This window comes from Lampetra fluviatilis, chromosome 4 (assembly GCF_964198595.1).
Source record: "Lampetra fluviatilis chromosome 4, kcLamFluv1.1, whole genome shotgun sequence".
In the NCBI taxonomy this organism is placed as follows: domain Eukaryota; kingdom Metazoa; phylum Chordata; class Hyperoartia; order Petromyzontiformes; family Petromyzontidae; genus Lampetra; species Lampetra fluviatilis.
Window position 1 is genome coordinate 14,334,842 of NC_136278.1, and position 15,952 is coordinate 14,350,793.

At 50.7% G+C, this 15,952-nt stretch overlaps 1 protein-coding gene across 2 annotated transcripts in view; it reads right to left on the bottom strand.

Annotated features, from left to right (window-relative positions):
• WDR11 (WD repeat domain 11) overlaps positions 1-15,952 on the bottom strand; it is a 41,133-nt gene that overhangs the window by 3,807 nt on the left and 21,374 nt on the right. For both annotated transcript variants that reach the window (XM_078855625.1, XM_078855624.1), the window contains exons 18-28: positions 15,401-15,515; positions 14,229-14,400; positions 12,029-12,137; positions 11,513-11,575; positions 8,316-8,381; positions 7,613-7,760; positions 7,377-7,472; positions 6,860-7,025; positions 6,647-6,744; positions 5,802-5,947; positions 3,473-3,555 (exon numbers count right to left, since the gene is read on the bottom strand). In XM_078855625.1, the coding sequence (XP_078711751.1) occupies positions 3,473-3,555; positions 5,802-5,947; positions 6,647-6,744; positions 6,860-7,025; positions 7,377-7,472; positions 7,613-7,760; positions 8,316-8,381; positions 11,513-11,575; positions 12,029-12,137; positions 14,229-14,400; positions 15,401-15,515 (1,262 nt within the window). The remainder of the gene's footprint in view (positions 1-3,472; positions 3,556-5,801; positions 5,948-6,646; positions 6,745-6,859; positions 7,026-7,376; positions 7,473-7,612; positions 7,761-8,315; positions 8,382-11,512; positions 11,576-12,028; positions 12,138-14,228; positions 14,401-15,400; positions 15,516-15,952) is intronic.

A 15,952-nucleotide genomic window follows, 5' to 3' on the forward strand; every position in this document is an offset into this window, starting at 1 on the left:
CCATTCCGAGGTGAGGTTTCTGAATTTGTTCTGTCCAGGAAATCGTGCTTTTGCATTTTTATGACGAGAAAAACCCCTTTCCTGCATCCGCATGCAGCACCATGGCATCCTCCGCTGAGTCCCTTCTCCTCGAGTGACACTGAGTCGACTGCTCCTAGCTCAGGCCTCTGGCTGCAAAAATCTCTGTTCTCTTTGAACGGATCTGGAAGTTGAATTAGTCACCTGTGAAACACTGTGCGGTGGAAGCTGTCACTTCAAAGCGTTGGGTCCGTTCAGCGACAATAATGCCAAGAAGGCGAAACATGGGACCCCCTTGCAAGTTCGCCTACGCTGGCTTTGAACTCTCGTGTTGACTTCTCTACTACGCTCGTCATCGCTTTGTCTGGGCTTGCCCGCGTGATGAGCTCACAGGTATTTTGCTATATCCGTGGGCTGCTTACGCGAGCAAGCTCAGAAATGTTGTTACATCTCCTCAGCCAGTGGAGAAGCACCGTGTGGTATTTGCGGTGTGAACACCACACCCAGTGGCTGTACGCAGCCTTGCTGCTGTCTGCTGTGAGCGAGACCGTGCTACGCAAGTTCAATGGAGGCAACAACAGCGATTCATTCAGCCTCAGCTGAAGCCGTCGCATGGCTCTGAAATACAAACAGAGATTCTTAAGATGCCATTCACTATGCCAGCGATTCCCAACAGATGTGGACCATCATGCAGCACAAATTATTGTACTTTGTGAAAAGATCTGAACCAGTTCCATGGACCACTTCCCACAGAATTGTGGCCCACCAGCAGCCCGCGGCCTACGAGTTGAGAACTGCACTGTGTCACATGCAAGAAGACGTGTCGAGACCGGACCAGTGTGCGGATGATGACAGTGGATGAGCGACGTTCGGATCGACCAACAGTGTCGGACGTGCCGACACGTTTCTGCTTTACTCACTAGCGTGAGTGTGCATGCGTCTGTGCCTGCGCGTCCACGGCCAAGAGCTGGTGTGCATACCGTGCGTGCATATGCTTGTGGATGTGTGTGTACTTACAGGGTGTGTGTATTCAGTGCCCAGGGGGAGTTGGACTACCTTTTGAGCAGGTAAATACAAATTACAATGGATTTGTCAATCAAGTAAACCAGCAGAGTGACGGGGACTCAATTAGACCTCGTGGCATCACAGCAAAACACGTAGTGCCTTGCAGGCCAAGGGAAGCACAAACACAAACCCACACGGAGCAGCAGCAGAAGCAGCAGCTGACCTAATGACGAAATAGCCGTTCACCTTCAAAGCTTAAATTTTCCCATTTCACAATTGTCAGCAGCAAAACGCCAAGCAAATAGCTGAACCATTCTTGTGGATATTCAATATGGCGTTTCTGCTCACTGAGTGTCACATTTGTGTCCCTTTGTGTTTTTAACATAACAGTCTTCCATACACAACACAACACCTCCCAAACGACAGGCAATGGCACACCTTAGCAAGCGGGAACCCTTAAGAAAAAATAGCACAATCTCGAGCCAAATAGAAAGCGTGCGTCTGTAAAACAATGCAAGAGGCAGTGCAGGCTACTTGAGCACGTGCGAGGGTGAGTCCAGCGTGTGGCACAGTGCTGATCTGAGATGCTGGCCCAGACGGCCTGGCACGTTGACAGGTTCACTCTCTCCATTTCATCCTCCTATCATTCTACACTGACGGATGTAAACGCTCGGCATGCAAATGTTTTAGATCCGAACAGAGGACTGCCTCTGTGGAGAGCGGTGGCATAGCAGTTAGCGCACTGCACTACAAACCCGGCAACCCGAGTTTGATTTCCCCTCACAGCCAACAACAGCGACAATTATCTGAACCGGTCCTGGGCTTCCCCTTAGGTCAACTCAGACTCAAAATAAGTACCTGGTACGGTGGGAAAACATCACCATTAGGGAGACAGAGGCAGCTGGGCGTGGTGCTGGTCACCCCCCACCTCGTGTCCAATGCCAGCTTGTACAGGTGCTCTCTAAAAGCACTTGCCTCAACAGTCTGTTCAGGCAATACGGGGGAGATTTTTGCATTTGCCCCTATAAAACTGCTTTACGCACGTCCCACCGACCCCTCGTTTAGTTTGGCTCTTGGTGCAGTCACGCAGTCATGCACCGTGCAGCCCGTCCTCAACCACAACTGCGACCACAACCACGGCCGTGACCCCAGCTCTTGCCAGGACGCGCCAATTTCTAACGAGATGTGTACGATAACAGGGCGCTGTGGCAGAGCAGGAGTGGCGTAAATGCACGTGGCCCTCATCACCACTCTCAGGTGCAAGGGAGGAATTACCCCTCAACCTTTTATACGCCACGTGCTGTTTAGGCGGTGCTGTTTCCTCTATTTACCATGTGGATCAACAATCCTCTCAACGCGATTAAGCTTCCAGCGGCCACATTTCCCCATTGGATGACCACATCAGCGCCATTAGAGGCTGAAGTCCAGCCATTGGATGGTTACCTCTTCCACACGAGGAAGAAAATTGTCCGGAAAGTATCAGATCGTGTTATTTTGGATCATCTGGATGTCAATCTCTTCCAACGGGGGATAATATCTTGAAGCTCTGGTCCATCACACACAACCAAGTCTCTGCTCCTCCTAGGTTCAATAATTTTATAGGATGTATGTTCTTCTTTCACACCGTATATGGCCAACCGCACTAATCAGGTGCCGGGTGTGATGCTAATCGAATGTGATGCGTGATTCAAAGTGGGATACGTCAATCACAAGCATCTCACAGGTTCAATATAGTAACAAAATGGAAGTCTTCTTCATCAAACACAACTGTCATGAAGTTGTGGAGGATGGTGTGGATGGTGTGGATGTGATGAGGCCACAATTAATCATCAGATGTGCTCCTGCTGCCAATCATCGTGAGCTGCGTCTGTGTTTCTCTCACATTTATATTAAATTCCATTTTGTTCCTCAAAATTGTAACATTTTAATAAATCAGCCCATGGGTCATGAGGGCACTGCAACGTCACCGATTCTGTTCTAGCACTGCATAACTGTTCATTTACAGATTCTAGTTAGTATTGGAGTGCATCACACTCCGTGAATTTTCCTTTTGAGTGAAACCTCACAATCAACCACATGCACCATCTGGGGTAGCGAGATGTTAACTACCGTGGGGTTGATCCCAACCCTGACAAATGCTGCATATTTGGAGTTTGCGTGTGTCTCTCCGGGTCCTCCGGTTTTCCCTCCACATTGAGAACCATGAGTTTAGAATATTTGTCTCCCATAGATTTCCACATGAAAAGCCACTTCCGTTGAGCTCTAATTTGTGGCCAGATCGCTTCTGCAAAAGAGCTATATAGCTCAGTGGGCCTGACCTGGCAAAGTAAAAATTGGATAGAGTTTAATAGTTGATATCCATCAGTCCTGACTGACCCCAATCCACAGCCACTGAGCAACAGCTTCCATTCCCTCAGTGCCCGGCGCCGGCTCAGCTGGAGAAGGATATGAGTGGCATCGGTTGGGTCCGCGAGCACCCCGGCCTGCACGCACGCCTCCAGGAAGAGCGCCGCCCGGTCGAAGTAGCGCATGCTGCGACCGAGAGAGCGGGGACAGAGGCATGGTGGGGGGCACACGCATGAGATATGTTGCTATGCATGCCTGTGTGTGTGTGTGCGTGCGTGTATATGTGTGTGTTGGTATGTTATGATCAGGAAGAGTGGCGGGTAGACATTATTTCCCAAGCGAACTCAAGCAAACTGCTGAAGGAGGGTTCCATTTTTGTGTGAAGCCTGCCCTAAATTACATTATAATAACAGTCTGGACCACTGGATGGGTTTCCGCAGGATTGAAAGGATGCCCTGTAACAACTACAGGAGCAGCTCCTTACTCAGTGTGCCGAGAAAGGTCCTGGCAGGGATTAGTCAACATCGACTTGCCAGGCATGCTGAGGAGAGGCTTGCAGAGCCCCAATGTGGTTTCAGGCCAGGGCGTCCTGCAAAGATGCCATATTTTCTGTCCGTTTGCTGCAGCAGAGGTGAAGGGAATTCCAACAGGACCTACATCTCTGGTTTATCGACCTGGACAAGGACCATGATACCATGAATAGGCCTGGGCTCTGAGTCCCTGACTCTCTGCTCACAATCATTAATGACGTTCACGATGGTGGGCAGGCCCAGATAAAGCTACGTGGCCAAGAGTCAAAGCCATTCCCTGTTCACCTTGGGGTACAACAGGGATGTCCGCTGGCTCCCACATTATTTAACATCTTTATTGACCACGTAGTTCGTGAAGCCTTCCATGGCTGTACCGAAGGAGTCTCCATCTGGTACAGATACAATGTGAGGCTGATCGATGCCTGGGTGTGGTTGAGGGATAGATCCCTATTGGTCAACCATGTTACATATGCTGATGATCTGGAGATTGCTGCTCACTCAGAGGAGGAGTTGAAGGCGCTGCTGCTAGACACGGAGCATGCCACTAAGAGGTGGGGCCTTACCATCAGCCCCATCAAAACTAAGCACCTGCCTGGATATGTTGTGCCATCACAACACTCCACCCCTCAACTCCCCATTTGTGATGGGGCAGTTGTGGAGAAAGTGGGAGAGCTTTACATACCTGGGTAGTGTGCTTATGACCAGCTCCGGTTTGACAGTAGAGGTGTCACTCCAAATCAGTTGAGTGGCATTATCTTTTATCGTCTGCATAATGCTGCGTGAAAGCTGCCTCCACACGAAGCTTCGGGTCTTCTCGGTCATGGTCATATACTTGCAAAACGTGGACCCCTCTAATGGGACATCTTCGCCGGTTAAAAACATGGCCTGCCTACGATCCATCCAGGGTTTAACCAGGTAGGATTGTGTGGGAAGCTCACAAATCCTTGAAACATCTAGATAACGTCCCATCGGTGAGCTTCTCCGGCAGGCAAAACTGCGTTGGCTAGGTCATGTGGCCCGCATGTCCAGCCACCGCATCCCGAAACTGCTTTTGTTCGGCCAAATAGAGGGGGCTAAATGGGCACGGCACAGGCAAGAGAGGAGATGGAGTGATGTGGTACAGTATGTGGAGCTGAGTGGATGACTGGTACCAGAAGTGTCAAGATCGGCCTCTGTGGAGGAGGCTCATGAAGGATGCTACTGGGCAGTTGGAAGCAGTTGCCCTCCAGCAACAATGGAGGGCAGAGAAGTGATGCTCACAACAACGAGTGGAGTGCCAGGCGGCTAAAACACAGAAAGTTGGCACAGTAGGGGGCACAGGTGGCGCATTGGCCAATCATCTCAGTTAGTCAACCCATGGCACCTGGCACAAGCGCCGTGGTGATGTTACCGCCACTTAATGGCAAATGGCGGTTGTTGTTGTGTATAGGTAGTCCCCGACTTACGATATTTCGATCTTACGATGGCGATAGCGATTTGACAAAATTGTGAAATATTTTACATTTCGCAGGTAAACGCAGCAGCGTACGAGGTACGATACTGTACGTTGGGACGCTGCCGGGATGTACGCATCTCCCGCCTTGTGTGATGCCTCACTCTCACCAGCGGTCGACGGAGTTAAGTTGTCACGGTGTTAGCGCGTGTATTTTTTTCTGTGTTTTTTTGTGTTTCAAAGCCCAATTTTAGTGAAAAAAGCATGTATTGTAATTAATAAATACATACAGTATTTAGTTTATACAGTACGGTACTGTAAATTGCTCCGTTTTGCTAAATTATCACCATTCTATAAGACTCCTGGGTAGGCGAGGCCATTTTCGACTTACGATATTTTCGACTTACGATGGGATCGTCGTAACGCATCTCCATCGTAAGTCGGGGACTACCTGTACTTGGTGCTCGCACCTGTGCAGCATGTCCAGCACGCGCTGGAAGCAGCCAAGCGACAGCAGCACGAGGATCGCGCGTGACTTCTGGTTGACGTGCGGAGAGCAGAGGTGATCGGCCCAGCGCTTCAGCACCTCCCCACACTCCTCCTGGCCCAGCCGCACCTGCACTCACAAAGGTAAAGATCCCCCGTATAGCCTTAACTGTTTGGACAAGTGTTGTTAGCGAGCACCTATGAAGGCCGACACGGCACACAAGAGGGTGGGTGGCCAGCACCACACCTTTGTCTCCCTAGTGCCGATTTTTAGACACCGCACAAGGTACTAATTTTAGGTTGAGTCGACCTAGGGGAGGCCTAGGACCGTGAGCACAGTGCGTTAACCACTACACTAGCACTCCCCACCTGCACGCACGCACACACGCAAGTGTTCAGTACACACACAGTAACGCATAAATTCACATGCACGCATATGCATGCATTCATGCATTCATGAGCACACAAACATACCCGCATTCAACAGCGTATGGGCACTCACTGACCCACGCACATGCACACATTCTCTAACACATACACGTGCAAACGTTCACAAGCACACAACGAAATGGGTATACACACGTGTTCGCGAGCATGTACGCGCGCGCGCGCACAGCTTCACAAGTACACAATCATCTTCACGCACGCGCACACACATGTAATGTATTTTGTAGATGCATGCTTGTTTTGTCCACGTGAGCCCAGAAGCACTCGTGTGAGTGAGTATGCACAAGTGCAGCAAATGAGGTGGACTAGTGGAGCGTGGCGGATGGCACGTGGCAGGTGGCACGTGGCACGTGGAGTGTGGTGGGTGGAACATGGTGGGCACCTTTGCGAGCCAGGCCGCTTGGTTCCACTGGCCGTACGTCTGCAGGTATCGGCACGCGTCGGCCGCCTTGTCAATGAGACACAGCAGCTGCACACCTTCTGCACATACACGTACGCACAGCGGCAACAGGCCGTGATACCACCAGTTGCAAGAGACACCACCGGTCCCAAGAGACGCTCTTTGTCGTGCGAGCATGCGCAGTACATGCGGTACCCGAAAGCTTGCCACTGGCGATCATGTTGGTGGCGACGAGCTTGATGGTGCTCTGCGCAGCTCCGCAGGCGGGCAGCGTGCTCACGAGGCAGGCCTTGAGCGAGTCGCTGTGGTAGGCCGCGTTCTCCGCACTCGTCTCCAGCAGCAGCTGCACCGCGCGCTCCGTCTGACGCGTGCACAGACACACATGCACTCTCACGTACACGCACACGCGTGCTCGTACACACCTGCACATCCCCATGTGCAGTTGCATCACATAGCAAAGAGAGGGAACAGCCGGTAGAGGGTGCCGCTTGAGAGGAGTGGTTCTCAACTCCAGTCCTTTCTCTTTATGGATATGCAAATTTGGCCACCACACAACGCACGCACCCGACGGTTGGTAATCACGCAAACTTGTTCCGTGGTGGGTTACAAGGACTCAAGGTGAGGAAAGATGCACAGAGGGTTGGCGATGCGATCGAGCGCGACGGATGGCAACGCGCATCGTAACGTGGTGGGCGCAGGCGTGCGGGCGCACCTGTCCCAGCAGCAGCAGTTTGTCGGCACACTTGTTAGTGTGCGCGTACGTCGCGCGCTTGGCTTCCTGCAAGCCGACCCTCTCCAGCTGCCACCTCTAAACCGCAAACACACACGCACGCACACACGCAGACTTGCCGTAACCGTAACTCACGCCAGGAATCAGGCGGTCACCATGCATGGGCACGCGTCGGGGCGGAGAGACGCGCGGCGCCATGCGGCCTCCTCTGCGGGCACCTGGAAGTAGGCATTGTCGCAGAGCAGATCGTAGCAGACGTCGAGGCCGTCGCCGCTGGGCCCCGCCAGCCCCACCGTGCGCTTGTGGTGCTGCAGGTAGAACCCGGCCACCGTCCAGAAGTGCAGCTCCGACTCGTCCCCAAACAGACTGGCGGCAGACACACAGATCCCCCCCGCCATAGAGCATAAACACGGATGGGTAGGCACTTATAGCAAGCGACACATATACACGAGTGCCACCGATCGCGTGCGTTTTATATGTATGTATGTTGAACTTCTTTTGCACTGTACACAGCCAACCGCGCTAATAGCAGTTGCGGGGGAAGGACAAGAGCGAACCACATGTGGGCCTCCCCGAGGTTGAATCTGCCGAAAATGAGTACCAGGTGTGGTATATGAGCATAAGAAAAGCAGTCAAAGTGGTCAGGGAAAGCCTGTTGGTGGCCACATCACCTCCTCGTATGCCATCCCACCCTTATTAGGTGCTCACCAACAGCACTTACCCCAGCAGTGTGGGGCTAAACGTAATCGCTCAATCGTTTGTGTCCCTAATCCCCGTTGTGTAGACACACAATTAATAAGCCTGCCATGGGACGCTTTGCACAGCTGCACCAAAAATATGTTGCAAACAGACAACGGCCAAATTCACATCTCGAGGCACTGCCCTTTGTGTCAGTGTCTATGCAGTCGCACGCCCACTCACCGGGCCGTCAGGAGACACCTCTGCAGGAGGGAGAAGTTGGGGTTCAGCAGCAGACTCTTGTAATCGCTGTGGACGCAGGGAGACACATGCAGCAAAAGCGCGACGTGATGACTGTAAAATAACAAGTGCAGATCCGTCGCCCGTCCTCCCTCGACACGATCCACTCATGCCCCACGCTAACCCATCTGGCCCCAACATTACCACAGCATCTGTGAGACACTGCGCAACGTGCGCGACACGGGCGACACTGTATGACGTGCGCGACACTGCGCGACACGACGCGACACGACGCTACACTGCGCTACACTGCGCTACACTGCGCTACACTGCGCGACGTGCATGACACCGCGCGACGCTGCACGACATGCGCTACACTGTGCGATGTGCGCGACACACGCGACACGGCACGACTTGCAAAACCTCGGCTTCACCAGTAGCCATGCCAGTGAAGAGCCGAGACGATTCGTCACCACCCCCCTTCACATAGCAAGATAACTGTAGCCCACACACAGACACACGATATGAAACTATAACGCAATGATACATTGGTTTAATACGGGAGAGGCAAAACTCTAATTCATCTCTAGACGCTGGAGGTATTATAGGGAGTGCGTGGGGCTGTTGTGAGTGTAAATCACAAATGTCAGATACATTGTGCCTTTTAATGAGTTGTTTTTTATAAATTATCGCGTTCAATTATAGTCATGAACAACTCGGGATGAACAACACTCAGACGGTACAAACTTATACTGGTAGAAACGAAGTGGACCAGACCACCAATAGATTAATGTGTCCGTCCGTCCGTCCGTCCGTGTATCAACATCGCCCCCTACTGCAAACACTTGGCATGACCCTGTCCGACAAGATGGCCGCCCGCTCCGTGTATCAACATCGCCCCCTACTGCAAACACTTGGCATGACCCTGTCCGACAAGATGGCCGCCCGCTCCCCCTGCGATCTGTGAATTAAACAAGATGGCCGTCGCTTCCGGCGCCTCACGGCGAAACTTTAAACTTCGCTTCAAATTTACTTTACTGAAACGCAGCACGTTTTTTTTAACACAGAGACAAGATACATTTATTAACACAGAGACGAGATACATTTAATCGCCTTATTTGTGCACGAAAAGCACGGCGCGAGGCCTAGTGCAGCAGGCTTCACGAGGCCTAGTGCGGCAGGCTTATTAACACAGAGATGAAACGCAGCACGTTTATTTAAAAAAAAAATTACTTTACTGAAACGCAGCACGTTTTTTTAACACAGAGACAAGAAACATTTATTAACACAGAGACGAGATACATTTAATCGCCTTATTTGTGCACGAAAAGCACGGCGCGAGGCCTAGTGCGGCAGGCTTCGCGAGGCCTAGTGCGGCAGGCTTATTAACACAGAGACGAGATACATTTAATCGCCTTATTTGTGCACGAAAAGCGCCGCTTCGCGAGGCCTAGTGCAGAGGCTTCGCGAGGCCTAGTGCAGAAGGCTTCGCTTAGTCTACTGCAGAGAAGGCTTCGCGAGGCCTAGTGCGGTAGGCTTCGCGAGGCCTAGTGCGGCAGGCTTCGCGAGGCCTAGTGCGGGAGGCTTATTAACAGAGACGAGATACATTTAATCGCCTTATTTGTGCACGAAAAGCGCGGCTTCGAGAGGCCTACTGCAGAGGCTTCGCGAGGCCTAGTGCAGAAGGCTTCGCGAGGCCTAGTGCAGTAGGCTTCGCGAGGCCTAGTGCGGCAGGCTTCGCGAGGCCTCGTGCGGGAGGCTTATTAACACAAGAGACGAGATACATTTAATCGTCTTATTTGTGCACGATAATTTTTTCTTTAACTCCTCTATACCCGGTCGATATCCCTGTACCGGTACTAAGTATTATTCCTACCAGCCCACCCCGCAGGGTCCTGTTAATATTAGCACCTCCGATTAGCACGGTTGGCTACGTATGGCTGCTGTAGATCAGAATCATTCTAGACCAATTCGGTCTGGAGAAGATTTTGGTTTTAAGCTGAGGTTTAGGTTCAATTTAGGTTAGGTTTGAGCGAAACAGGTTTGATGTTGAGATAAGAATAATGGAAAGTCAAGAGAATACTGATGAAGAATACATAATCATACTTATTCTGTAATTCAATAGATCTTGGCCTTGAGGTTTCATGGTCTTGAAGACTGTTTTCCTAACCACATTCACTTCCGATAATTCACTGTATATGTCATTTGACAGGATATATCAAAACCCGTCACCTGACGCATTTGCCCAGTCGTGTTACCTTCGGCAGCATATTACTCAAGTAAATACCACGTTTCACCCTAGGACTGGAAACACGACTCATGTAACTCTATAGCCCGGGTTCATGCATTTGGAAGTACACTCGGCACTAATAATATCAGCTGAGTAATTTCACACCTCGAACTTTACACCATGAGCCAGGCGGTTGTGGCTATCCAAGTGGTCTGTAATCCAACACTGTGGAGGCGAGGGTTGGTGGATTGCACAAATGTTGTGAACTTCCTTCCCATGGAATCAAGGTGACATACCCTGGCTCGTCAGGAGAAGGCAGTACACCGAGTGGACTCATCGGCATCTGTTTCCATCAGTATGGAGTGTTGCCCCCGCGCGCACGTGGGTTTTATCCGGGCGCTCCAATTTCCCCCCACTTGATTAAACACAAGTCATTAATTACTTGAAAACATCTTAAAATAAAAACCCAATGCAAGACCCTCTAAAACAAGCGTTGGATGACGCAATATGGTTCTCCTAGATAAATAAGGAAATAATTAGAATTATTATGACAGCAAAGTTAATTACCTCTGAACTTGAGCAATTGACTGATGAGTAACCAGTAAGAAAAACCAACGAGATTCATGACACTGTAGTTACTTGGAAATAGCTTCCCAATGACTTGTCTGTTGGCTCTTCCATCCAAGATGCCTCTATGGTTGTGCCTCATTGACCTCAAGCCACAAGGCAAAACCTAGTAGTACCAGATCAAAAGCAGTATCCTGACCGTGCTCCACTCACACCGCAAACACCACTCGCTCAGACAAACTCCTCCGCTCTCTCCGCAGTGCGCTCACAACGCTGCACTGATTGCTGCTTTAACTCATCCACAGCGCAGCAGCAGTAGCAACTGCGCCGTGCGACCAGGAGCCTAGCAGCCGTCCTGCTGCACAGGGCCCGGTCGCTCACGCACGCCCTGCGCGGCACTCACTTGGACAAAGCGTCCAGCTGCTCCTGCAAGAGGCGCTTCACGTCCACATGCTCCTGGTAGTCTCTGCACACGGGCACAGACACCATGCTGCTCAGCTAACATGTCTATAACACTAAATGGGGTAAGTTTTGCCTGTGCGTATGTGTACGTGGGTATGCATAGGGGGGAGCGGTAGTGTACACTGCACTACGAACCCAGTAACCCGAGTGCCATTCATGCTCACAGCCAACACCAGTGTCAATCATCTGAACCGTTCCTGGGCCTCCCCTAGAGTCGACTCAGCCTCAAATAAGTACCGGTGTGGTGAGTAAACATAGTCAAGGGGGAGACAAAGGCGGCTGGGCGTGGTGCTGGCCACCCACACTCTCGTGTACTGTGCCAGCCTTCATAGGTGTTCAATAAGAGCAATTTCCCAAAAAAGTCTGATAAGGCTCTAAAGGGATCTTTGTCTTTGTGGATGCGTGTGTGTGTGTGCAGGTGTCCGTGCAAGAATGTGTGGTGTGAGCTGGGACAGACATGTCGTCGATCTGCAGCGTGTGCCGGCAGTCCCACGGCTGGTGCAGCAGGATGGCCTTCAGCGCCAGGCCGGCACGCGGGGGCAGCAGATACGGGCACCACAGCGCATCTGGAGACACGTCACTACCGCTCAAGTCAAACAGACATTCCGCTGCTATAACAACGCTTGCGACATCCTTCATGTCCGCGTTGCCCTGCTTACAATGGGTTGCAACGAAGAAACATAACCATGTGTTTGGGTGTGGCACGTGCTCGCCACTTCATTAAAAAATTACCGAGCATTTCCTCTTCATGCACAAGCAACATCGCTGTGATTGGCTGGAGTGAGGTCACATGGGGTTAGTGGCAGTCAAGGGCAGTGTCTTCGCAATGAGTTGAAGGTCGCCGGTGTGTGTGGGGTGTGGGTAGGTATATAAAGACAATTTTTGTCTCAATCTTGATTTGAAGCTTTCATGACTGCAGGAATCCATACTCTTTGGTTCTTTCGGTAAAGTCACGTAGGTATAAAATAAAATATATCACGACGTTTCTGGCGCAACACAAGTGTCCGTCATCAGGGCGCTGGTGTTGCACCCGAAACGTCGTGATTTATTTTATTTTTTACCTACGTGACTTTACCGAAAGAACCCAAGAGTATAGTTTTTGTCTCCTTGACTAAGATAAAATTTATACTTAGATATTTTACATGAAATTATTATTATTTTGCAATGCCTCAATTTTAGTGTTTGTGTAAATAGCAGCGCCTCTCCACTTTGTATCTGGGTTGTGGGGGCTCGTTGAGCCGGCTCCCTAGGCAAGGGTGGGCGCTGACAGTAACAAGGCCTCGCACCCAGCCTCTGCACCCTAAAAGAGGTGAGAAAGATATGTTGTGATTGGATAAAATTATAGTAATTGTCAGCCTTTTGTCAAACTCCTGCTGAATGCCAGTCTCCCAACACTCTGTCAGTCAAGGGGTTGTTTAACTAGATTTCGCCACGCTGGGGACAGCGGTTGGGGGAAAGTGGAGGGCCCAGGATTGGTCAGTACTTGTCACCGATGTTAAAATGGCTTCATAATATTAAATTGTTCATCAAGCCACAAGCAAAAAGCTTAACCGCATAACTTGGGCTATTCGGCAGTATGTGGAGGTCAAAACAAAATTAGTGCGGCTAATATTTACCATGCATCTTAAACTTGAATTGCCACGATGTGTGACAGTGTATGGACTTTTGCCATAAGTACATTTTAATGATCCGTCTCCTCAAATCGGAAGAGGTATCCCCATTAAAACAGCCAGAGAGCTGTGGATCTCTTATTCAGACCCATGAGGATCTCAAGTGGGATACTTGACATTGAACCACGTGAGGTTTGAACACAGTATGGGAGGTGATCTGGTTTGTCCTTGGGCACGAATCAAGGGCCGAATATCAAGGGAGCCCTTTTTTAACATTGGGAGCTGAATCAGCAGACGACACTGAACGCTTGGCTAGATAGGAAAAGAAACATAATTTTTAAGACAAGCGTGTGCACGGGGTACATGAGGACACACTACAAAGGGTTACATACGAGATGCTTTTGGAACATCTGTAAATTTAAAGGTATAGTCGGTGAAGAGAAAGGTGGGCCTGTCCTCATTCCTTCACCACAGACACACCACCCAGGGGCAGTCCTGATTCGCTCTGTCTGGGTTCAAGTGAAGCCACTGTGGCCTGTAATTGTGCCCTCAAGGTGCCCTGTTAAAGCCCTCGTGTATTCATGCAATCATTGGAAAGGGCTCGCCACCAGAATGCTGCTTTTCAGGAGAGATAGGATTTCACATATTTCAACATCAAGGCATGAATTGTTGTCTTCCTATGTTGTAGTCATGTGTTGTTCCCTCACTCAATTGGCGATTGAGTGACTCATGTCAACTATAATGATTTTCGAGAAGGGTTAGAAGTGAACTTCAGTGCAAATAGAGTCGGGCCTGTGCTTATAACTGGACAACATCTAATCTAAACGTTCTCATTAGAGACTCTTAACGTAATAAAAACGATTACAAAAATGTCCAGGATAAAGGCCTCTCCCACGCTGGTCAGTGGGAGGACGGAGGTTGATAAAGATTTTAGTTTTTGAACTTGTGAGAGTTTGTATCTGGATATTTTGAAGGGCGCAGAATCCAAACAGATAACCGAGACATCCCCCTGTTCCCTCTCCTCCTCCCACCCCGACTCCCGGGTACCAGTGAGCTCCTGCTCCTCCATGCGGAATGCGGAGCCCCGGAGCGCCGTGTCGCTGACGCGCACGCAGCCGTCCTCGCACGCGAGCACCGCCTTGTCCGAGGTGCACCAGTCCACGTCGAGCACGCGCCACGCCACGCTGCGCCCACTGCGCAGGCTGCTCACCATCTTCACCTGGACCATCACATGCACAGAGTAAGCACACGCTCACGCAGTGAACACACTCACACAGTGAGCACACACACATTGCCAACACACACAGTGAATGCACACACATAGTAAACACACGCGCACACACAGTGAGCTATGACCACCTTTCTCCTTACCACGCTGTGGAGCTTAATTCGCACCGTGATGGCCACTGGCCAATGGGGCGGTAAGGCAGCAGCTCCTTACCATTACCAGCCAAAGATCAGTAATATATATTTATTGCCCTTGTTTACTCATAGAAAGCCTCAACAAGTCTCAAGACCCTCTTTCAGAAGGGGCCTGCCAAATGTTCGCAGTCGGGGGCGTTGTTGCTGCTGCGTGTGATCCCATTTTTGGCCAACGCCAGTCACAGTGTACGATGTTGTTTAGCTATCGGAGAAAACCAGAGTAAACGGAAAGCAAAGATACTCCACGCAGAAAGGTGCCCGAGTCGGGAATTGAACCCAGGGCCCTCTTGCTGTGAGGCGCAAGCGTTTGCAAGGAGAGGTCTCGGTGGGAAATTGTCCCAGACACACGAGGGAGCATTTTAGAAACACGCTTTGAGATTATCTAGATTATTTTGCGGCTATAAATTTCTACATGATATGCCACTTTATTGAGCGATCATTTGTGACCAATAAGTTAAAACCTCAGTGGGCTTTACCTGGTAGGATAGGGATGGTTTAGTTTTATTTGTGTGTGTTTGGGTGATTTGTTTGTCTTTCCAGTACTTCTATAGGGTTTTTGTACTGTTTGTTGCTGTAACGTTCTGACCCCCCACCCACTACTGGATATCTGTGAAAATGAGCTTCACAGCTCATTGGATTCCTCCAGTATAAATACATATTCTGACTCTGAGCTGGTTCTTGCTCCGGGCTCTCTGACCTGGTGCCGTGCTCGCGCGACTTGCGGGACCGAGCACGCTGGAGGTGCGGGGAGAGGTGCGGGGGGAGGTGCGGGGGGAGGTGCGGGGGGCAGCCCCTACCTCCTTGGTGTCCCAGATCTCGATGCCGTCATTGTACAGAACGAGGAGGCGCGAGTTCCCCTTCCCGGGAGCGAAGCGCAACCTCCGCACCCAGCCTCGGTGAGTGGGGATTCCCCTGGGAGACCACAGACACAAAGATCCCCCGCGTAGCCTTTGAAATACTGCTTGGGAAAGTGCCGTTAGCGAGCACCGATGAACGCCGGCACTATGCAGGAGGTGGTGGGTTTACACGCACCACACTAGGTACGCATTTTAAGGCCGAGTCAACCTATAACAGGCTCAGGACCAGTTCAGATATTTGTCACCCGATGTTGACTGAAAATCGGAATGGAACCTGGGTCGCTAGGTTCGTAGCTCAATGGGCTCACCACTAAACTATTGCTCTCCATATTTACAAAGACACACACACATAGACACAGACACACACACAGGAGAGTTCACGACACATATTCGGTCTGACCATTACATGACCTAACCCAAAACTCCATTATGAATCACGACATTGGCTACGAAATCACAGAGGAGGGCAACACCTCCAACCTGCCTGGAGTC